A 25,348-nucleotide genomic window follows, 5' to 3' on the forward strand; every position below is an offset into this window, starting at 1 on the left:
TTAAATTAATTTTGCTATGTCCTTTTTCGAGGTTCGTATACTGTGCCTCTGTCTAACAGTGACACAGAAGTGATACCCTGGGTAAACCTACGATCCCCCATCCACTCATCAGGATTCCTCTTGAAGAGAGTCAATTAGGGACTCTGCCTAACCTGGACTGGGATTTTATTCCAGAGTGAAGGGAGCCTCTGGGGTATGAATCTGTCCCTCCAGCATGTCCTATTTATTTCAGTGCCGAGGTTCAAGTCTCTTGAGCGCATAGCTCAATGGGATTTGGATTTTCTGAGGTGCAGCATGTCCATTAATTCCGGGTTGAACATGGCTTTATACGTCAAGCACAGATTGCCTCTGAGCAGGCGGTATGCCACTGAGTATAGCTGGAGTTTCTTTAACCGGGCAGCATATGGCATCTGTTTGAGCCCCTTGATCCTCTTGGTGAGGTACTTTTGGGGTCTTTCCAGTTGCTGCAGGTGTCTGGTAAGGTACATCCCAAAACGGGTATTGTACTCAATTATGGGCCTGATGAGTAAAGAGGCACGATGACCTCCCCTGATCTAGATGTGAATCCCTTCATGATTAGGTGGGCTATATAAAATGTTTTTCTAACCACTTTGGCCACGTGGTTGTCAAATGAGAGATTGCTATCAACTTGGGTCCCCAGGTCCTAATTACTTCTTCCGTGCCAATGGATTACCACCTATGTGGTAATTTGTGAGCACTGTTTTGCCAAAGGGGATGACTATACACTTTTTGGCGTTTAGCTTGAGGCCATGGCTCTGGCACCAGTTGTCTGTTTCTATGAGGCCCATTTGGAGGATGCTTGTGTCGGCTGGAGTCTCGATTATAGCACCCAGTTTGCACTCATCTGCAAACTTGGTCAGCCACAGTCCTTCCGTGTTGGTCTGTACCTCCGAGAAATATATACCGAACAGGAGAGGTCCCAGGACTGAGCCTTGTGGGACGCCACTTGTAAATGGCTTGGAGTCTGACATGGCTCCAGCAATTCTAACCATGTGGGTTCTGTCCTTGAGCCAGTTTGCAACCCATCTAGTGACATAGGGGTTTATATTTAAGCTGGTGAGCTTATCTATAATGACAGAATGGGGTATTGCATCAAAGGCTTTTGCGAGGTCCAGGTAGGCTGTGTGGACTACCTTCCCCTCGTCAATGGCCTTGGTGACCGTTTCAAAGAAATCAACCAGGTTTAAGAGGCAGGATCTGCCCTTAACAAAGCCGAACTGGGTAGGATCCAATGTCTGTAGGTCCCCAATATCTTTTTTTATGAGGTCCATGATGATCCTTTCCATAGCTTTGCAGACCAAGCTAGTCAGGCTTATGGGGCGATAGTTTCCAGGATCCGTTGAGGCACCACCTTTGTGGAGAGCTCTTCTTGGAGTTCATGTAGAACGCAGCCCGGGACACCGTCTGGTCCCATTGATGCTGTGTTTTTTGCTTTGGGGAGGGCGGCTCTTACCTGAGCATCTCAGATGTCAGGGGAGCAGCACTCTGCTGGGATAGATATTTGCCCTTTTGGTGGGGGGGGGGGGGGAGAAGTTTGCGCTAAACCTGTCAGCTAGGATGTTGGCAATGTCTGTGGGTTCGGTGTATTTTTTGTCATTTTGGACTAATTCTGAGCATATCTGGGAATTCCCACCCAGGTTCCTAACATAACTAAAGAAAGCCTTGTGATTATCCTTAGTGTCCTGTGCAATTTTTCTCGACGATTTTATGAGTGCCCGTATTTTTTTTGCTAACACTGATCAGAGATCCCTTCCCATTTTGGGATTTTGCTCTATCATGTAGTAGCTTCCTCATTCTATTGTATAGTTTGTTTATGGCTGGGGTCCACCAGACAGGACGTCTGCCTTTGGAGGATTGGGTCTTGGTTTTATTTGGGATTACATGATCCATGCATTCCTGAAGGTGTTCATAGAATGCGTTTATAAAGGATTTTGCGGTCTGGGCTGTATTTTCCACAGGCCTGGGGGCTTTGAAGGATTCCACCTTGGTTTTGAGGAGTGTGAAATTTGCTTTAGAGAAGTTTTTCACTGTGGTTTTCTGGGCAGGGGGTGGGGTCGGGATGCGAATATCCAGTGAGATTAGTTTATGGTCTGATCTTACCAGTGAGGGATACACTTCTGGTGTGTTGCATAGAGTCCCCATGTTGGTGATGATCAGGTCCAGTATGTTTTCCCCTCTTGTGGGAGTGGTAACAAGTTGTTCCATAGCATTTGAGTTTATAAATTCCAGGAACCTTTGGGCTAAGGTGCTGGGGCTTGAGTAATGCTCCCAGTCTATGTTTGGGTAGTTGAAGTCGCCCAATATAATGGTGTTCAGAGAGATCTTCATGTTCTCCAATGTTTTCAGGAAAGCCGAGTAGGATTCCTGACTTTGAGAGGGTGGTCTGTAGGATGCTATAAAAAACATACTAGACCTGATCATTACCAACATGGGGACTCTATGCTCCATACCAGAAGTATATCCCTCATTGGCAAGATCAGACCATAAACTAATCTCACTGGATATCCACATCCCGACCCCACCCCCAGCCCAGAAAACCACAGTGAAAAACTTCTCAAAAGCGAACTTCACACTTCTCAAAACCGAAGTGGAATCCTTCAAGGCCCCAGGGCCAGTGGAAACTATGGCCCAAACTGCAGAATCCTATATAAGCATTCTGGACATCTCCAGGAATGCATGGATCATGCTATCCCAAACAAAATCAAGACCCAATCATCCAAAGGCAGGCTTCCAGTCTGGTGGACCCCAGCCATAAATAAACTGTACAACAGAAGGAGGAAGCTACTACATGATAGAGCAAAATCCCTAAAAGGGAAGGCATCTCTGATCAGTACTAGCAAAAAATTACGACCCCTCATAAAATCCTCCAAGGCCAGCTTCGAGAGAAAAATTGCACAGGACACCAAAGACAATCATAAGGCTTTTTTTCAATTATGCTAGGAACCTGGGATGCAACTCCCAGACTTGTTCGGAGTTGAGTCTAAGCGACAAAAAATACACTGAAACCACAGACATCGCCAATATCCTGGCAGACAGGTTCAGTGCAAACATCCCCCCCCCCCAAAAGAGCAAGTATCTAACCCGGCAGAGTGCAGCCTCCCAAACATCTCTGATGCTCAGGTGAAGGCCGCCCTCTCCAAAGCAAAAAAGACTGCTTCCATGGGACCAGATGGCGTCCCGGTTGCGTCCTACATGAACTCCAAGAAGAATTAATCCCTCAAGTAAAACTGCTGTACAATCTCAGCCTCACTACAGGATATGTGCCCAAAAAATGGCGTACAGCAACAGTGGTCCCACTCCACAAAGGTGGCGCCTCTGTGGACCCTGGAAACTATCGCCCCATAAGCCTGACTAGCCTAGTCTGCAAGGCTATGGAGAGGATCATTATGGAACTCATAAACAAAGACATTGGGGACCTACAGACACTAGATCCTACCCAATTTGGCTTCGTTAAGGGCAGATCCTGCCTTTTGAACCTGGACAACTTCTTCAAAACAGTCTCCAAGGCCATAGATGAAGGGAAGGTAGTCCACACAGCCTATCTAGACCTCGCAAAGGCATTTGACACAATACCCCACTCGGGCATCATAGATAAGCTATCCAGCCTAAATATAAATCCCTGTGTCACATGATGGGTCGCAAACTGGCTCAAAGACAGAACCCACAGAGTCAGAGTTGCTGGAGCCATGTCAGACTCGAAACCGGTCACAAGTGGCGTCCCACAAGTTTCTGTCCTGGGACCTCTCTTGTTCGGTATTTACTTTTCTGAGGTACAGGCCAACGTGGGAGGACTATGGCTCACCAAGTTTGCAGATGACTGCAAACTGGGTGCCATAGTCGACTCTCCAGCTGACACAAACATCCTTCAAAAACGTCTCGCAGAGACAGATAACTGGTGCCAGAGCCATGTTCTAAAGCTAAATGCCAAAAAGTGTATAGTCACACCCCTTGGCAAAAACAATGTGCCCACAAATTAAGTACAGAGAAAGTAATTAGGGATCTGGGGACCCAAGTTGATAGCAATCTCTCCTTTGACAACCACATTGCCAAAGTGGTTAGAAAGACCTTCTACATAGCCCACCTCATCATGAAAGGATTCACATCTAGATCAAGAGAGGCAATCATGCCCCTTTATTCATCCCTCATCAGGCCCATCATAGAATACAATGCCCCCTTTGGGATGTACCTTACCAGACACCTGCAGCAATTAGAAAGACCCCAAAAGTACCTCGCCAGGAGGATCAAGGGACTCAAACAGATGCCATATGCTGCTCGGTTAAAAAAAACTCCAGCTCTACTCAGTTGCATACCGCCTACTTCGAGGCGATCTATGCCTGACATATAAAGCTATGTCCAACCCAGAATTAATGGACATGCTCCACCTCAGTAAATCTAAATCTCTTAGAGCCACACGCTCGAGGGACCTGAACCTCAGCACAGAAATAAATAGAACATGCTGGAGGGACAGATTCATAACCCAGAGGCTCCCTTCGCTCTGGAATAGAATTCCAATTCATGTTAGGCAGAGCACCTCACTGACTCTCTTCAAGAAGAATCTTGATGAGTGGATGGGGGATCGTAGGTTTGTCCCGGGAATTACTTCTGTGTCATTATTAGACAGAGGCACAGTAAACTAAACTTTAAAAAGGGCACAGTATACTCAAATCAAGGGGTGGCGTAAGCCAAACACAATCGGGCTAGGCTTATAAATGCCCCAGGGCAGATGAAGAAACACAAATACAGTAAAAGCAGATATATTTTTTTTTTTTTGAGTGAGCAAATGAGATGGGCCCAGGAGGAGTATTCAACTGCAAATTTACAAGAGGGGCGGGCAGTTTCAAAGCCACCAAGATTAACACCAACACAAAAACAGGGAGGGTGAGCGGGAACCTACTGAAAAACAGAGTCACAGCTTCCAGCTAGATATTCCTCAATGCAACACAAATTACTTTAAATTGTGTATTATTTGATAAATGTGCAGATAAAAGTTACTTAGCTTCACTTATGCGTAAGTTGATAGCATGCAGGTCTTAACCGGCCAAAGCTCACAGGGAATTCCCAGTCTTACAACTTACATTGGCAGTGTAACATCTCTCATATGCCCAAACTTCTCTGTCCACCGACATGCAGCTAGTCATTCTTGTTTTGTCTTTCACCTCGATTCAGATACTTCCAATTTTCAACTATTCTCTCAATGTCAGATACACAGCTCCTGCACATTATAGGTGGTCCACATGTTGTCTCCCTAGTTTGCAGTCATCTGCAACTTCGTTAGCCAAAGACCTTCTGTGTTAGCCTCTACTTTAGAGAAGTAGATACCAAACAGGTGAAGTCCCAGGACTGAACCCTGTAGTACTCCACTTGTCACTGGTTTGAAGTCAGATTTGGAGTCTGCAACTTTATCAGTGTGGGTCCCGTCAGTGAGCCAGTTGGCAACCCACCTTGTGACGTAGGAATTTATACCTAGTTTAGTGAGTTTATCTATAATTCCAGAATGGGGGATGGTGTTGAAAGCCTCTGTGAGGTCAAGATAGGCTGTGTGAACCCCCTTACCACATCTACAGCTTTGGTGACTGCCTCAAAGAAGTCAATCAGGTTCAAGAAGCATGATCTGCCTTTCACAAACCAGAAGGGGTCCAGAGTTTGGAGGTTACCAATGTCTTTCTTTATAAGTTCCATAACAATACGTTCCATGGCCTTACAGACCAGGTTCATCAGGCTAATAGGGGATCAGTGGTGGCTCCCCCTTTGTGTAGTGGGATAAATGTTACTGTGTGCTATTCAGTGGGCACAAAGCCTGACGTCAGGCTATGATTGAACATGGTGCTTAGGTGGGGAGCCAGTTTGTTCTGAAGTTCATGCAAAACGCAGCCTGGGAAGTTGTCCGGTCCCATGCATGCTGTGTTTTTGGCATTAGAGTGTGCAACGTTTACCTGCATAGTTGTGATTACAGGAACTCTGCATTCTTCCTATATAGATATGGGGTGAGCGGGGGATAAAGTTAGCAATGAACCTATCTGCCAGGATGTTGGCAATATCAGTTGGTTCTGTAATTCTGAGTGTTGCCATTCAGTCTTGGTTGGAGAGAGCTTTAACCCCAGTTTGGCTAGATAAGTGCATCTCTCACAGGTTGTAGTGTTGGGTGGTAGAAGGAGAGGGTTGGCTGTGTACATGAGGCAATTGCCACATTGCCCCAAGATGCCCAGATTCATCAGATAGACAGGAGAGAACACTGGCAGATGACCCTTTGACATGATTGAATAAAAAAATATTTTCCTCTAGACAAGTGAGGAAAGTGAATACAAGAGCTTTTTTTTCTCTAAGTGAGGAAACTGCAATAACTGTTTTCCTCTAGGTAATGAGGAAGGTTGAGTGCTGTAGTAATTTGTACCTTACTTAGTGCTGACAAGTTCTGAACAAGTGTCGCGCATGAATAAGCAAATTCAAGTGCTAAAATTAATAATCTGTATCTGAACTTGACTACTTATAGGAAAGAAACAAGTGCAAATGCGGGCTTTTAAGTCAGAAAGTTGAGGGAGACGGAAAAATTGCTCAAATGGCCAATAACTACAATGTCTGGGCCAAAACCACTCCTTATGTTGCAGATAGTGGGAGTGGTAAGCACTAGGTAACCTGATGAGCTAGAAGGATTTTCCCAACAAAGAAAGGCTTGGGGGGGCTCAGGAGCTTACAAACAGTCCTGGATATAGCAAATCTGTATCTGGACTAGACTAGTTACAAGAAAGGCAGGAAACGAGCGTAATTTTTCTTTTTGTTACAGTTAAGCAGAACACAGGGAGATTCTAGCAAAGTTTTTTTGTAAAGGAAAGGGAGAGAGGAAAGCAGAAGAACCTAGAAGCAATAACTAGTAAAAATAACAAAAAAAAAAGAGATACTTATTGTTATACGTATCAGATCAGAGTTGTAGTCAATGCACCCCCTCCACTCGGCTCAGTGTGTATGCTTGCCTCTTGTAGTATTCAAATGCGTTTAACCTTATGACCTTTATATCTTTGAAATTAAAAGGAGATGAAGATATGAGAAATCCATAAAACTTATAGTTGTAATGAAAAGTAATGTATTGCTTTTCCTATATTTGGATGGACCTAATTGTAATTAAGCCTCACAATGATTTGGACATAAGCAGAAAATGGCCTATCTAGTAGGCTGCCACTGAGAAGAGTGGAGAACCCAGCACTACACATGGGTTGAGAGGAACTCATGGGGGGGGGGGTATGCCATCCCAGCAGGTTGAACAAGAGAATGGGGAGGTCATGAGTTCAGGTACATGCACAAGTTTTGAGATTAGATGTTTTAAATTTGACCATATAGGGTATAGTCGGTCTCAATATCCACCAAGGCAGGGGAGAGAAATAAAGTCCTCAGAAAGCATCAACAAGACCAGCGCTATAGCACAGCACAGTTGCCCAGAGAAAACAGCTGTACCTATTACAAAAGTCTGTTCCTATTGTCATACAAGAGAATGAAGCCATTGCCAAAAGGGACAGACTCCAACAACCATTGTCAAGCATGCAGCAGTCAGACATGAGTGAACCTTGCCTGAGCAGCCCACTCCATTTAGGGCCTAGGTAGTAGACCTTTTCATACACCTTTCACCAGAATGTGAATTGTGAAGGGTGACAAGATATCATACAGGTAGCTATGTCTGAGGGCATTCCTGCTGGTGACCTAACAGGGAATGAGTTTGACAGTACAGTTTGTAGTGAGCATGGTGTTACACAGCCAGACATGGGGGCAAACCTGTGGGAAAGACAGTAAGGGGGAAAACCCGACCAGAGCCTACACATTCATGTAGAGCTGGTGATGTGGTCAGTAGCAGTGACCTGAGACCTAAGCCACAGCAAGGGAAAAATACTGGGATTCTCTTGGAAGGCAATACTTTTAGTGGAGAGGTAATGGATAGCAATCAGATATCACTGGCAGATGCAAAGGGTAGCTGTAGATAATGCTGGTCCTCTGAGTACCTCAGAGTTGCTGCTCTGGTAATCAGGTTTCTTCAGGCAAGGTCGAATAGTCTAATCAAGACTTCCCTTACTTTTGTCTTCTACGTCTGTCATTCATTCATTCATTTATTAGTTAACAATGAATGTTAGGCAATTACTGCAGCCAGGTGTTACCTTTCTTGAAGACTCAAGCAACTATACTAGAACATTCTGTTAACTGTTCTGAAAATCGCAGCTACACAACAAATATTTTCCCTTTATGAAAAAAAAAAAAAAACGCACACAGACCCAAGCTCCCCCCCCAACACACACACACTGAACCAAGCTTCCCCCCAACACACACACAGTGAGCCAAGCTCCCCCCAGCACGCGCGCACACACACACAGTGAGCCAAGCTTCCCCAGCGCGCGCACACAGTGAGCCAAGCTTCCCCAGCGCGCGCACACAGTGAGCCAAGCTTCCCCAGCGCGCGCACACACAGTGAGCCAAGCTTCCCCAGCGTGCGCACACACAGTGAGCCAAGCTTCCCCAGCGTGCGCGCACACAGTGAGCCAAGCTTCCCAGCGCGCGCGCACACACAGTGAGCCAAGCTTCCCCCAAGAGCATGCACACAGTGAGCCAAGCTTACCCCAAGAGCACGCACACACAGTGAGCCAAGCTTCCCCCAAGAGCACGCACACACAGTGAGCCAAGCTTCCCCCAAGAGCACGCACACACAGTGAGCCAAGCTTCCCCCCAGCGTGCACACACAGTGAGCCAAGCTTCCCCCCCAGCGTGCACACACAGTGAGCCAAGCTTCCCCCCAGCGTGCACACACAGTGAGCCAAGCTTCCCCCCAGTGTGCACACACAGTGAGCCAAGCTTCCCCCCAGCGTGCACACACAGTGAGCCAAGCTTCCCCCCAGCGTGCACACACAGTGAGCCAAGCTTCCACCCCAGCGCGCACACACACACACACCCCTTGCTTGCATTCCCCGCACACGCAATCTCCCATTGTTTGCAACTGACATTTGCTGCACATCTGTGAAACAGGACTAGAGCTACCAGAAGGGACCTAAATATGACATGAATATGACATGCTGGATGGACAGATTTCACTCCCATTAACTGTGGCGACTTTGGCATAGGCTGCAAATTCATGTGAAACAGAGCACCTCTATGACACTCCAGGTAAAACCTGGGTGAGTGAATGGGGCACCATAAATTCTTACTGGGGTTACCAACCACAACCTTCCTGAACATGAGAAGGCACTACTAAATACATTCCTGGTGTTAGAGTATTTCTGGTATTACATTGTGATGAAACGGCTAGTCTTGAAATGACCTTCAGGTTGACAGCCTAGTAACCTTCTGTGATCATATGAAAGGTGGAGGTGTGAAGTGAAATGAAATGTGCTCTTTGATTCACCTCCTGACTGTATTATTTGTACAGCCCAGCACACTTAGATGTGTCTTAAATGTATTACTTTGAACATTTTCCAGTAAGCAATGCAACACAATGTATGAACAATAATGACAAAACTGGAGAATTCTGAACATGTAAATCGTAAGTCTATTCAAACTTGTCATTACAATCCACCGGTATCAGTAAATAATCCACCGGTATCAGTAAATATGCACAATCTCAGCAGAAGGAAATGTCATCTAAATAATTAAACATTAGAGATTTGTAACTAATGAAGAGGTTGCTGCTACCAAGCATTATATTTGAGCATTTCATGTACAAATAAAGTGCATGTTGCTCTTGAATAAATTGCCCGTGTTACATTGAAAAAATATAAGCTAGTAATATTGCAATAGGTAAAGGATAGCAAAGTGATAACAGGTTCATTACTAGGTATCTCCTCCAAAGGACACTCTCAAGAGTGCAGCATCCTCCCCCTTTAAAGTACAACACAGTACGGTATCACCTATCCATTTACATACTGTCAGAATAGAACCCACAGCCTTATGCATCAAAAGCAAATATATTTTCTGTGCAAGCAGACTTAGCACTAAAGTTCTCTTCCCCTGAAGCGCCCATTTCCTTTTAAAATCCACTTGCCGTGCAACTATTTCAACTTTGCAGCACTAGAAATCAGAAAAAAACAAAATATATTGGAGGTAACAAAGGACAGAAACCAGGGACAGTTTAAACATTGCTTGCACAATCTTAGAATGCTGCTAGAATAAATTGCGTACTATTTAGAATACGTTGTGTGCTATCATGCGTTTGCTGAAAGATAAGACTAAACTGAAATGGCTGTCATTTAGGGAATTCGGGTCTCACGGACTTGCCAGAAAACCACAAATATTAACATGGACAGACGGAACTTATGAGCCAAACTTTCTTGAATCTACTCTACAAATCCAGTACTGGTGGTATGGGTAGAGATTTCAGGCTCTTGTTCTCAAGGTACAGGGTTTGAGCTTGAGTAATACTAACCACCAAGGAATACCTACATGGGTTATTTACACACACATGTATATATCAGCAGTGGCCCAGTAGCTCAGTGTGACAAGATATTTGTTCATTTTATGGATGGCGCAGAGGTAGCATTGCCACCTCACAGCAAAAGGTTCTCTGGTTCGATTCTCAGCTGGTCTGCTTGTCCTCCCTGCATTCATGTGGGTTTTCTCCAGGTACTCCAGTTTCCTCCCATGTTACAAAGACATGCATCTGGGAGCATTTCTCCGTGCCTCTGCTGAAAATTGGCTTTGTTCCAAGTTGGACTTTCCCGGTTAATAAATGTTAAATAAATAAACATACATACACACACACACACACGTTTGGGTTGTGAGATGTAATAAATGAAATACCTAAGTCTAGGAGGTATGTGAACTTGGTTCAACACTCATCAGAAAACAACCACTGTACTGGTGTATTGTTGGTGGCATGCATCTTGCCATGCCCAGCAGAGAACATGTACTGTAGCCAACATTGCACAGGTCATGTCAGTTGCCAAAAGAGTGAGACTAGGGTAGCACTGGAAAATCCTCTGAATGCTGGTTGGACAATTACTGGTCATAATCTGCTCTCTCTCATCCCAGTACAGGTGGAATGAATGGACATGATCAGTAGCAGCAGGCCACATGGCATACAGGTGAATGGGGGGGGGGGGGTAACATGAATAACTGGTCTTTTGCTAAATGGCAGCTTGACCATTTGTTGCATACCCTTTCCCATCTAACACACCTGCATTACAATAGTGTTGCCACAGACTAGCATTTACAACTTCATTTGAGAAGAACCCAGTTCCAGAAACTCAATATACATGAAATAAGCCATTAAATAACTGTTTTATGTTACCACAGTTGCACAATACTATATTATTGTTTATTAAAAATTACAGTATCCTCTTGCAAGAATAAAAATATTTAGGCTCATCACAAAAAAATTATTAATATTTTGCAAAAACACCGCAGAATGCAATAACTTCTGTATTGTAAATCTGGGACAAAATGCTGAAACTACAAACTGCATAACTGGTTAGTAGATGGAGACCCTGACTAGGTGGCAAAGATGACACAATAAACACTAAATTGGGATAAACGCTGCACAGATCTAATGGTATTCTACAGTGAAGGCAGTGACAGTAGCAAGGGAGGAAAGTTAAGGGCCACGGTTACAGAACCACAAGTAAAAAAACAACACTCGATGGCACCATAGCTCTCAACGCAGGGGCAAAGCTGAACATAATCAGTAACAAATCCAGAAAAAAATCTGAGATAATTATGAACACTTTAAAAAAACTAGTACTGTTAGCTTGAAATACTGACAGAGTAAGAGAATATAAAGTAATATAGGTTTTATAAAGTAAAATATGCTTAGAGCTCAAATTTATTGCCATTATGCATTAAGTTTAATTCATTAGATTTTCTCTGAGAGGCGCACATTTTATAAGAATTTAAGAGGGAGAGACCACAAACTTGAGTCAATATCAAAGACATCAGCTGAGAGAGACGCATGGCACTATGAGAAGACAGGAGACACTGTACACTCAAACTATGTCAAAACTTCAAAAATGACCAAACACCTACAGCTGAGATCTATGCAATGCTGTTTAAAAGATCATCAGGGAAATCTTGTATTGCTTCTCTAGGACGGTCACAGTAGCATATGGAAGCTGCATGGACAAGTTAAATGTAATGGTTGTGTTAGCATCAGTGAGTCAACCCAGTTAAATGCAAGTTAGGCTAAGAAATCTGGACAAAGCCTTATGTAAAATTGTGACACAGGCCAAAAAATGGAGACAGTTAAAATATTGCTCCTAAAAATGTAGAACATTGATAGAATAAAAGGTTTTGCATTTGCACAAATTTTCTGAAGAGTATGAAGTCTGAAACTCAGTTGCCTGCATTTTCTAACTTCAGTCTTCAATGTTATTTAGTCGGGATGTGAAGTGCAACGGAACTTTATAGCTGATGATAGTGCCAATAAGTAACATGAGGAAAAAGGGGAGGGAATGCTAGTTAAAAGAACTATGTGCAACTAGCTAGTGGGACGTCTTGTCGATCTTTTCCATTTCTTGGCCAGATTTACATCACACATTCATTATCTCATTCATCTGTTCATTCTTGTGCTAATAATGACACTAGAAGCAAAAGATTTCAAAACAAGTACATAACACATAGTAATTCATACCCCTGATATAAAAGGTGCAGCTAAAGAAGATAGTAGAAAGGTAAACTAAATTGAAACATGTTCTGAGCAAACTTCAATCATTTAAACTTTGCCATTAATTGTGCATTAATACACATTTTATGAAAACCAAACCAAAAGCATGAATTAAACCATCAATATATTCTATGCTAGGCTGTACAGTTGTAAGGTTTGAGTACCAGACCTCAACTCAGCTGCAACTTGCCAGCAGCATGATGACAGCCAGAGTTGCACCCAAGCACCTAATACCAGTAATGCAAGAGTCCGACAATTTAATGTGCAGAGATAGAAACCAGGCTTCTATCATTAACAGGCTCCACTCGCACCATGTGCTTTTCAAATTAGAAAAAAAAGGCCCAAAAGCAATTACGAACTGTGAGCTATGATTTCTTGGGGCCAACACCTTTCCTTTAGCAACTTGCATTCGTAATGTTATGAGAGAGAGAGATGGCTTCCCTTTTTTTCCTACAGATTCTACTCACATCATGTGTTTTGCTTATTTCTTCATATCTTTTTTTTTGGGCTTTAAGTTCCATAGAAAAATGCAATGCACATGATAGGAGTAGCACCTGCCTCATGTAGCACTCGTCATCTCACATCTCCGAGGCAGAAATCTGAAATGCTTCTGAGAGAATCTGTAGTATATCGTGTAAACAAATCAATGTTTTTAGGGTTTGCTCAGTTGCACTGCCACTGCACTCTGTAGCTTTTTGAAAGCAACTGTAGAGTCTGTCCGGATTTCTTTTTCTAAGCGGTAGATGTATGCCATCGCATAGCAGTTTTTTTTATTTTTTTATCTGTGCTATTCAAAAAGACAAACTATGCAAAAGAGTTATGACAGGTCGCCACAAGTAACCAACGCCGCAGAAGCCGGATGTTCTTCAGCAGTGTGTATCTAGTTAAAAAGTTCTCACTTGTGAGTCACGTGTTTTTTTTTTAAACATTTCCAGGATTAAAGAAATGGAGAGGGATCTAGAATTAACAGCAGATCATAGCGGTCTTAGACCTTTTGGGTGGAAACAAAATTAGTTATCCCGGCCTGATGGATCTGCTTCTTTCTTTCAAGGTAGAGTTGTTGGTGTATACACAACAGTACTGTATTATGAAGAATGTTCCTTATTTTCGAGTTTTTAAAAGTTCTATGTTTCAGATAGGCAGGGTCATACAGATGCGTCACTGTTAAAGTTTAAAACCGGTATCTACAGAAAAGTATTATAAACTGTTTTCAGTTTTTACAAATAATTGTTTTATTTACAAATATGAAGAGTCATTTGTTACCCGTGCAGTGAGCTTGCTAGGTGAAGTTGTTACTTAGTTTTCTATAATTTGCTCATTTTGGTTTGCATTCTCGGAGAGTTTTTCACATTTTGTGGGTGGAAAGTTGAGAGTTGTGGTTATTAGATTGTTATATTTGGAAACTTCCACATTGTGCCATTTTGGCAGTAGGTGTTCAAGTAACACTTTATATTATCTGAAGAAATTATTTACGAGTTGGAAAGTAAATGGGGCCACACCTCTCAGCTGTTCCAGATTTTGCCTCATGTTTTTGCACTGTTTAGAAGTTTGACTTTTCTGGTAAGTCACACAGGATTACAGTCCGTCAGCAATGGCATACATTTTGAGTTCCATGCTTTTTATTGTGCAGAAAATGCATGTTAATGTAAACCTTATTGTTCTAACTTACAAAACAGTTCAATTTTTGCAGTTTGTACACTTTAATTGGCCAGATATCAGGTGCATCTAAAAGAGGGTCTAAGCTGATTTTCTTATCTATCTCTTTCTGATATCTGCCCCAGCAATTTGTATATAAAAATGTGGTTATGGGAATTTTAATTTTTTACCACAGTTGTGTGTATGTTACTCTGTGTACCCTCTGATTTATTTAATGATTGCTTGTAGAAACTGTAACCATAGGCTAACAGATGATCAGCAGTTAATGTATCTATTAAAATTATAGTGCTGACTCATTTATATATAAAAAATTCTGCTTTATTTTTTGTGCTGCAGTATAAGCACGTCTAAATCCATTACCAGTGGAATTGTTGAAAATAAATATTATGTTTATCCAAATAATTAAAATCTGTGCTGCACCTTGGGGATTTTATGTGGAGACGGTGGAAACCAATAGGAGATGCTAAACAGAGTGTGTTTCTCTTATCGTGAGAAAAGGCTTTTGCATTGCAGTCAAGGTTGCTAAATCCTCTTATATTTGTACAAATCAGCAGCATATCTTAAGTCAGCCATAGTAGTATTGGACTGAAGTTAGTCCCTCAGAAATGCATGGATCTCGCCATACCCAATAGAACTAAGATGCTCTCCTCAAAAAAAAAAAGCCAATCTGGTGGTCCCCTGCCATAAACTAACTTTACAACACAAGGAGGAAACTGATGCGGAATAAGGTCATCCCTTATATGTGGAATAAGTGATCCCTGGGGATCACCTCTGTGTCTCTGCTTGACAGTGGCACAGGAAAATTTTGGGTGGCGTAAGCCTTGGAACCTTGTTGGCTAGGCTTACGTAGGCCCTTGGGCCGATGACCTTATAGGTTCATAGGTAGGCACTAGGCTAAGTCCCAAGACTGGAAAAACTCTCTTATCAGCCTCAACAAAAGGTTGAGATCCCTCATCAAATCCTCTAAAGCTAACTATAAAAACAGAATTGCAGCAGATAGTAAAGAAAACCACAAGGCCTTCTATAGTTTTATAAAGAATCTCCATGGCAATACCCAGATTTGCTCTGAGCTACTGCACAATGGTACCTCCTATATCGAGCCAATGGATACTGCAAATATACTGGCGGACAGATTCAGGAGATAACTTTACCCCTCTCTTCTCCCCTAAAGGACCAATCACAATACCATTAGATTGCCAGGCACCCAGTATTACTGCTGCACAGGTTAAAACAGCACTGTCCAAGGCCAAACCATCTTACTACGGATATGACCAGATTAAGATAAGAAACTGCATTAATCACCTCATATATTTTAGTCCCATTCATACTGATCAACTTCCTTGCTCAATAATTATGGAAAAAGCCAAAATCACAGTGGACAGTTATAAAACAAAATAAATGTTTTAAAATATTAATATTAGTCTAATTGACTTTAAAAAGTTACGACAATAAGGTTTACATTAACATACATTTTCTGCACAATAAAAAGCGTGGAACTAATTGCTGACTGACTGTAATCCTGTGTGACTTACCAGAAAAGTCAAACTTCTAAACAGTGCAAAAACATGAGGCAAAACAGCTGAGAGGTGTGGCCCCATTTACCTTCCAACTAGTAAATTTCTTCAGATAATATAAATTGTTACTTGAACACCTACTGCCAAAATGGCAAAATGTGGAAACCAAGGCAAGTCTGTATGGCAATGGAGCACATACTAACTACACAAAACAAGCAGCAAACAAACATTCTGCACTGCACAAGTTTCCAAATATAACAATTTGATAATCACAACTCTCAACTTTCCACTAAACAAAATGTGAACAACTCTCTGAGAATGCAAACCAAAATGAGCAAATTATAGAAAACTAAGTAACAACTTTGCCTAGCAAGCTCACTGCACGGATAACAAATGACTGTTCATATTTGTAAATAAAAGAATTCTTTGGAGGAAGTGAAAACAGTTTATAATAAATTTCTGTAGATACCGGTTTTAAACTCTAACCGTGACACGTCTGTATGACCCTGCCTATCTGAAACATAGAACTTTTAAAAACTTGAAAATAAGGAACATTCTTCATAATACAGTACTGTTGTTTATAGACCAACAACTTTACCTTGAAAGAAAGAAGCAGATCCATCAGGCTGGGATAACAAATTTTGTTCGCACCCAAAAGGTCTGAGACAGCTACGATCTGCTGTTATTTCTAGATCCCTCACCATTTCTTTAATCCTGGAAATGTAAACAAAAAAAAAAAAAAAAGGGGCGCGTGACTCAAGTGAGAAGTTTTTAACTAGATACACACTGCTGCAGAACATCCTGCTTCTGCGGCGTTGGTTACTTGTGGCGACCTGGCATAACTCTTTTGCATAGTTTGTCTTTTTGAATACCACAGATAAAAAAAAAAACTATGCGAAAGCATACATCTACCGCTTAGAAAAAGAGATCCGGACAGACTCTACTGTTGCTATCAAAATGCTACAAAGTGCAGTGGTAGAGCAACTGAGCATACCCTAAAAACATTGATTTGTTTACATGATATACTACAGGCTCTCTAAGAAGCATTTCAGATTTCTGTCTCTGAGATGTGAGATAACGACTGCTACACGAGGAAGGTGCTACTCATATCACGTGCATTGCATTTTTCTATGGAACTTAAAGCCCAAAAAAGATATGAAGAGATAAGCAAAGCACATGCTGTCAAGGAAGCCAGCTCTCTCTCTCATAACATTACGAATGCAAGTTGCTAACAGAAAGGTGTTGGCCCCCAAGAAATTATAGCTCGCAGTTGCCAGAAAGCATGGTCAGATTGTAGGATGCAAAAGATTTATAACACTTCCCTTATCAACACAGTAATAGAAGGCAGAAGGAGATTCTGGCAGAGGTTACCTAGCATTCATAATTGTCCGTCAATGTAATGCAGTCCACAGGAAAAAGGTAAGAAATACAGGGAGTTCCACACAATGTGTGCTGGAGTGGATGGCCAACATAGCTCTGACATCACATGATGGGTGGGTCATTCCATGCTTTTTCAAGAGCATGCAAATATTGTAGTGCTGATGTCAGTCTGAGGGAGAGAATTTCAAGACAACTGCTGCTGATCTACTGTAGTAGTTGTGACATCAGAATTTAAGAGACTGCAGCTAGCTTTTGAATGGCACGATAACTCATTTTTAACATATTTTAACTAATACAGTATGGCAAGGCATTGGGCTGCTGAAGGAAAACTGTTGATTTCATATTTTTTTAAAGCTGCTCTGCACATTTCTTTAGGCAGGATCATATAATAAGGAGAAAAATTGTGGTCATGTTGAGGATTTACAAACAATATCCCGTTGTTCTCCTTTAAACATTACTAACAAAAATGTTTGTTGGGTCCCTCCCCAAATTACATAATTTTTGACACTTAGGTTTTCCCAATATTCATATTGCATCTACACATGGTCTGAGTTCTCAGGCCACAAACTGCATTATTTAGCAATCTAACACCTGCACAGAAACTTGCAACAATAGAAGACATTTCACATGTATATACTAACAGAAACTAAAGCAATAAAGCACCTTCCACATCTAAATTCTAGTCATAAACTTTAGCCTTAAAACAATGGGCATGAAATCTTCATCCAGCCGCCCTTGGGCCAAATTCTAACATGAAAGGATACAACATGCTTCACTGGGCCAGTAGAGTACAATGTTGTCACATATTTAACAGTTCCACATTTCACAGTGTTTTCCTACATTTAAAAACACAAGCCTGTATTTTACATTTACTTATACAGTTGACAGAATTATATATCAAATTCTCTTTGACTAGGCTGGCTGCCTCGCCCATATCTCCCCAATCGTCACAAGAGGATTTATGAACACCAGTACAGCATACACAAGAAAGTAACCACAAATGCATTGGCTAAACATATTTTAGATAATCCCACACATAGGTTTCAGTTTTGCAGTTTTACAGCAAGTCGAACATAGTATGAGGGGTGGCCCATGGGAATTGAAATTAGAAGAATGTGAGCTGATGTGGCAAATCCGCACATTTGCTCACATACCACCGGGCTTAAACGAATATGTATCAGTCAGATGCATATTAAAGCTTAAAGCACTTGCTAGAGGAGATATCAGTTTGTTTCGTTTAATTAGTTATGATGGCTGTTGGCTTAGTGCTTTTTATAACACACATGCATTGGAGAATTATTTATAGGTTCATAGGTTTATACTAGGCTATCTGCCCTAAGGCATTTATAAGCCTAGCCCAAATTTTTGTGGCTTACGCCACCCCTTATATGAAAAAATACTGTGCCCATTAGTTTGTTGTGCCTCTGTCCAGCAGTGACACAGAGATGATTCCCGGGGTAAACCTACGATCTCCCATCCACAGGTCAAGATTTCTCTTGAACAGAGCCAGAGAGGTGCTCTGCCTCACATGGACCGGGATTTTATTCCACAGCATAGGGAGTCTCCGAGTGATAAATCTATCCCTCCAGCACGTCCTATTTATATCCGTGCTAAGGTTTAAGTCACTTGCTCTAGTGGTTTTGGTGGATTTGGATTTTTTGAGGTGGAGCATGTCCATTAATTCCGGGTTGGACATGGCCTTGTATGTCAGGCACATGTCACCTCTGAGCAGACGGTATGCGACTGAATAGAGCTGGAGTTTCTTCAATCTGGCAGCATATGACAGATTTTGGAGTCCCTTTATCCTTTTGGTGAGGAACTTTTGGGGTCTTCTCCAATTGCTGCAGATGTCGGGTGAGATACACCCCGAATGGGGCATTGTACTCGATCATTGGTCTGATAAGTGAAGAGTACAGGGGAACAATGACCTCACTAGATCTGGATGTGAATCCCTTCATGATCAGGTGGGCAATGTAGAAGGTCTTTCTAACCACTTTAGCAACGTGAGTTACACTTACATCTCCTGCTTATATGTACGGATGGGTTGACCACGAGTTTATTTGGTTGTATTTGCCGAATTGTTTTGGTTTGGATGTAATAACTAACTACAATGAAATAATTATTTGTAATATCCAATTCATTTTTTGCTATAAATATCCACAACAAACTTCTTGCATTGTTTACATATTTTCATATACACAAGTTTTAAAAGTATAAACAATTAAAATATGAATTATATATATATATATTTTATAATACTTGTATCAATAATAGTTTTTAATCTAGATCGTATTAGAGGCATTATACTAATAATGTTAATTGATTTTATTTAATGAGTATTAATCTTAATTGTTTTAGCTGGATCTAATTTGTTAATGGATGTATGAAGAGAGTTTTATCTGTTGTCTTGAATTTGTCTGAAGAAGTTGGAGCATTGGCTTTGAAGAAAGCACTCACAGTCTGCTTGCTTTTTTGTTTTTACCAGTTTGTTTTGTTTTTGGAGTTTTTTCAGTTGGAAAAACGGAAATACAGATACCCCCTTACATACACAACACACACACATAGTACACAGCAGTCATGCACTCTGTGACGGAAAAAAATGCATCACATAAAGGAAAGGAAGCATGCTGCTCAACTGTAAGTAACTGTTAGTGCAGATCAATATGGCTATCAGTGGTTAACCAACTGCTTCTGATGGTCAAGGTTTGATTCCTTTAGCATCCATTTGTCTACTACGAAACTGTAGGCAAGTCACTAAGACACTGATACTGAGGCAAGGCTGAAAAAGGAGCACATGGGTCGGTGCTCTACCCCGGTTAAGAAATACAAAATAAAGCAACACTGGCATGATCTGCACCAATATTTCAGAAAGTTTATTAGCAAACAAAAGGATGATTGTCTTACATAAACTGTTATGGCAAAGTTCCCACAATTTCTGTGACAGTTCAATTAATTTCCATACTGTTTAATCTATCAAAGAGATCACTTGCAATTAATTTCTTTTGTGTGAAAAAATGACCCGCTGTCACAACCTTTGTCAAAGTACACTTTGTTACTGTGTCCTGTTATACCATGTTGGCTGCAGAGATACTTATGTATTGTACTAGGAAACCTCAAAGAATGATCGCGTCTCCTTGTACTAATGCTATAGTGTCTACTGGTAACCAGATCAAGTGAGTCTGTAAAACCAGTAGCCAGGACAGTTCGGCCATTGTAACAACACCTGCTAATTACCACTGGTGTCCTGATTAGGTATCACCGCAGTTTGTAGTAATTTTCCATTAACATACATAACAAGCACCTCAAACTAATGTGACCTGGGCTGTGGAGATGCATTTTATATCTAAAATATTACATTTTCAGAAAAATATTTAGATATTTACTAATGTTTTAGTCCCTTACCTTTACTCATCTTACATGTGGGGTTTGCTGGCAAATCACTGGTGAGCAGTCATTAAATAATGAGATATATTGGAGTTTCAGACTATTTATTGCCTTCAAAAAATGCATGCTAACAAATAACCTGTTACTGAAGGAACTTTCTAAGTTTATAATAACAGTATTAAAAACCTGTTCCTGTCCTGAGCCTTTGTTTCCCCTTTGTTTAGGGTATGTTGAGCCAAAAGAGGTGGGAACTTTATGTAAACCTCCTAACTGCTGCTTGATGGCTCTCAGTTTTCACACACACAGATATAAAACACTTTTTTATTTACTTACTCTCTTATAATTTTCGCTCTCTAAACAAGAAGACCGCATCTGCTTTCCCCGTTGCAGTCCGACCTGCTCGGTACCTTAACAGGTGACCGTGAAGCACCGGACCATGTCCATCACCATACCATTTCTATAACTTTAATAAATTTTCCCTCATTTACTTATGTAACCCAACAACTTTACTGCCCAAACAGCACTGTTAGGAGGGATTAACAGGGAGGGACACCAGAAAATACAGATGAAAAAATCAGCTTGTGTCAGAGATGCTGGAGATGTAAACTGTAAAGTGCACTGGACATTATTAGGGCCACCATCCTGGGATATAAACAGACGAGTCTGTACATAAACGTACAAGATTCAGTCAGGACTGAGGTTCTGCCGTCCTGGTGCCCAAGGTATCAAAGCTTATGTTAGAAATCCGTGGTTCAACTCTTGGATCCCGGTGGGTCTGTCTGTGGTGTCCCTGTCAGTGTCCGTCCTGCAGGGTGAGTTCGGGCAGGCCCGTCCACTGTTACAGCATCACTTCAGGTCCCGGACAGCAGTGTTAGTTGGGTCAGGATGTTCCGGTGCCTGAATGCTGGTAGAATTACCGAGAACACCTTGACAAGCCACAATAACATCTTCAACAAACCCCCCGTCTATACGGGAGTCCGTCATGAGTTCCCACAGAGCATGCAAAGAGGATGACTTGGTCCGGTCAGGCCGAGCCGGGTACGGGTGGAAACGGTGCGCCCTGCTTGTCAGAGTGCAGTTAGATGCAGTACCGATGTGCTCCTCCTGGCCTTCAGACCCTCCCTGGTCACCCACATCAGGAATGGAGCTCATTTCAAGTTCGGTCCCAGGGGCCATGCTGGGGGGAGGCTCCGGGCTAGAGATAGAACCTGGTGATGCCACAGAATAAGGTGAGCCTACAGAACCAGGAAAGCAGGTCTGTTTTTTTGTAAAACCCTTATTTGATGCCCTGTTAGGAGGCTCCATGCTACCGGCAGAAGTCACCCATGAGAGGATCTGGTTGTGCTTAACATTGTTCAACCCATCAGGTACACCTGCGCCATCCGGTAACATGTTAGGGGGGTGATCCATACCAGCCTGTGAGTGACCGCTTACAAAAGAGGCCTCCGATCGTGCGTCTTCACTCCCTATCCCACTGTCCTGGTCACTGGTCACCAATGAGATTACTTCTTTGGTTACATTTGCAAGTAGAGCCGCTTTACCGAGCTGATGGTTATTAGAATAAAACGCTGCCTGCTTACATCCACACACAGGACATTGCCTGCCCCCTTCGTGTTTGGACGGTGTATCTGCAGCACAGGCCAAGCATAAATTGTGTCCACAGTCCATAACGACAGGGTTTGTGAACAGCTTCTTACACTGCGGGCAGGTTAAAACGTCCCCAACTTCCTGCAAAGCCAATTTGTACAGCCCAGTGCTGAACTGATATAACAGTGCACCCCCCTGTGCCATGTTAGGGGGGAGCTCCATACTAGCCCAGGAATAAGCGGTTACAAAACAGGCCTCCGATCGTGCGTCTGCACTGCGTACCCCGCTGTCCGGGTCACTGGGCACTCTGCGGGCAGTGCTACCCCCTGAAATTACTGCTTTCATTTCATTTGCAACGAGAGCCGCTTCACCGAGCTCACTGTTACTGCAATAACGAAGGCGTATCTGCAGATCTCCACACAGAGGACAGGGATACCGTTTGTTTTTCGCTTCGAGCTCTATATCTACAGCACATACGAAGCAGATACTGTGCCCGCAGTACATAATGACAGGGTCCGTGAACACGTCGTTACACCGCTGGCAGGTTAAAACGTTCACAAGTTCCTGAAACGCCCACTTGTAGAGCTCCACGGTGAAGTGATAGAACAGTGCGCCCCCTGCTGCCATGTTAGGGGGGGGCTCCATACTAGCCCAGGAGACACCGGTTACAAAAGAGGCCTTCGATCGTCCGTCTTCACTTCCTACCCCACTGTCCCGGTCACTGGTCACTCTGCGGACAGTGTTGTACCACCATGCCATGACTTTGTTTATTACATTTACAACCAGAGCCGCTTTACCCAGCTGAGTGTTAGAACAACGCTCTAGGTCCTTTTCTCCACACACAGGACAGTCACACCAGATCCCTCCCTCTTTGGACACGGAATCTGCAGCACAGGACGAGCAGATACTGTGCCCGCAGTCCATAATGACAGGGTCCGAGAACAGGTTCTTACACCGCGGGCACGTTAAAACGTTCACAAGTTTTTCAAACAGCGGTTTGTAGCGCTCCATGTTATGTAATAGTGCGCCCCCTGGTGCCAGGTTAGGGGGAGGCTCCATACTAGCCAGGGAGTGACCGGTCACAAACGAGGCCTCCGATCGTCCGTCTTCATTCCCTACCCCACTGTCCCGGTCACTGGTCAGCCTGCGGGCAGTGCTGCACCCCACTGAGATTAGTTCTTTCATTACATTTGTAACCAGAGCCGCTTTACCGAGCTGACGGTTATAAGTATAGCCGTCAAAGTCCTCTCTCAGTGGCACGTCATCAAGACACACAGGACAGGGATACCAGCCCTTATTGTCAGACTCTTTCTCTTTGGACAACACGTCTCTTGCGCAGGCTAAGCAGATGTTGTCTCTGCACCACAGAACGACAGGCTCCGAGAACAGCTTCTTACACCGCTGGCAGGTTAACACGGCCACAAGTTTTTCAAATGTCGATTTATAAAGCGCCATGGTGAAGTGAGGTAACTTACAAAACTTCGGCCTTACTGTACTACCCTGGCAAACCAGTCGTAGGAACGGATGTGACCAGAGTGATTGACAGCTCTAATGCATGTGACGTCTATGCAAATTTGTCAGTGACATCACGCATACATTGATTGCGGATTAACATGTGCCTTTTGAGTGTTTCTCCAGGAAGAGGGGTAGAGTGTGACTGTGACAGCAGGAATATTCACGGTGTTGTCCTTGTTTACTCTCTTCCTCAGTGTAGTACGATCTCGGAGTTGGTATATAGAAGTAGGGGGGCTGTTAGAGGGCACAGTGCCCCCCACAAGGAGGTGCAGGGGGCTTGCCATCCCCACAAAAGCAAAAGGAAAGAGTAATTGTTTTTGTATTCAAGGAAAACCCGTGCTCCAAGTAAAGTACAAATCACACTAAAGTAACTTTTGCATTGTCAGCAAATGCGATATTATGTGATTATCGTGGTTACGTTTGCATTTGTTCTCCCCAGTAAGATTATGTTTAACTTGTTCTAAACTTTTAGGATAGGAAGCTTTAAAATACCAGGTTTCTGTCCGTTTTGCAAACGGACGCAAAAAAAATAATAAAAAATATATCACATACCAGGCAACGACAAACACACATTGTTTGATGGAATATTCATACGGACGAAAAACACAAAATATTAATTATTCATGAGTACTGTCTGACGTCAGCCTACTCTTGGGCGGGGCTTGGGCAGCCTTGCTACTGCGCAGTTGGAGCCAGTCCGGTACAACATTGCTAGTAAAACCCTCTATATCCCGTCTAACTACTTGTTATAGGACAGACGGACATCCATAAGGACGGCAAGACACGACACCTGAAGCAGATAAAAATGAAGGCTTGTTCTGTGGCTGAACATGCGCACTGCCTGGGCTGTGTATTTCCTCATATCTGCACTCTGCTTGGACAACAGTGGAAGGGAGGAGGGGGTGATATTACTATCTTAATATTGCAAAGTTGTTTCAGTAATAGCAGGATTGGGGTTACCATACATTTTCTTAACCACAGCAGTGTTTCTGTTTGGGGGGGCGGGGTAGTATTGATCCAGCACTTAAGAGGTCTGCATACCTTTCCAGCTCTTAGCTCAAGAAATCTGAATAAAGCCCAAAATAAAGAGGCATAAAGGTTCAAAAATAGGAACAGATTTTACATATTATATATATATATATATATATATATATATATATATATATATTTAGCATGCATTTTGCTGAATGAAATAATGACCGAAACCCAAACGGCCGGGCATACTTAAAAGTTTTTTTCAAAGAAGCACTTTCACACCAGTAGTATGTGTGTTGAGAGTGTACTACTGTGTGCAGTATTCCTAAAAATTCCTTTCCCTCCGTAGGTGAGGGAGGGAGAGAGGGGGTAAAGGGGGGTGTGTGTGTGTGGGGGGGGGGGGATATATATATATATATATATATATATATATATATATATATATATATATATATATATATATATATATATATATATATATATAATATATATATATATATATATATATATATATATATATATATATATCAATAAAAAATAAGTAAAATACAACCACTTTACATACATCAGCTTTCCCAGACTCAGTGTCCCCCCAGGTGGTGTTATTTACATAGTAACACACATACCCTACTGAGCATTATTGCTTCAGTAATGCCCGCAGAAAACCGAGTCCAATGCTTCAGGGCAGCATATC

General features: G+C 42.4%; 1 protein-coding gene across 1 annotated transcript; it reads right to left on the reverse strand.

The window, feature by feature from the left end:
• Nucleotides 1-20,040: 20,040 nt before the first annotated feature.
• Nucleotides 20,041-23,718, reverse strand: LOC122814045. Its single transcript, XM_044086648.1, has 2 exons — nucleotides 21,852-23,718; nucleotides 20,041-21,785 (listed from the first exon to the last, which is right to left on the reverse strand). The coding sequence occupies exons 1-2, from the start codon at nucleotides 23,617-23,619 to the stop codon at nucleotides 21,424-21,426; spliced, it is 2,130 nt and encodes a 709-aa protein (XP_043942583.1). The 5' UTR covers nucleotides 23,620-23,718; the 3' UTR covers nucleotides 20,041-21,423.
• Between the last annotated feature and the right edge of the window lie 1,630 nt (nucleotides 23,719-25,348).

Source organism: Protopterus annectens, chromosome 10.part0 (assembly GCF_019279795.1).
Source record: "Protopterus annectens isolate FY-2018-M chromosome 10.part0, PAN1.0, whole genome shotgun sequence".
Lineage (NCBI taxonomy): Eukaryota > Metazoa > Chordata > Ceratodontiformes > Protopteridae > Protopterus > Protopterus annectens.

Excerpts from the sequence above, each read along its gene's own strand:
- LOC122814045 (XM_044086648.1), bottom strand. The coding sequence starts at position 23,619 with ATGGCGCTTTATAAATCGACATTTGAAAAACTTGTGGCCGTGTTAACC. Across the intron at positions 21,786-21,851 it reads TAACAGGGCATCAAATAAGG|GTTCTATCTCTAGCCCGGAG; the intron begins GTTTTACAAAAA and ends TGGCATCACCAG.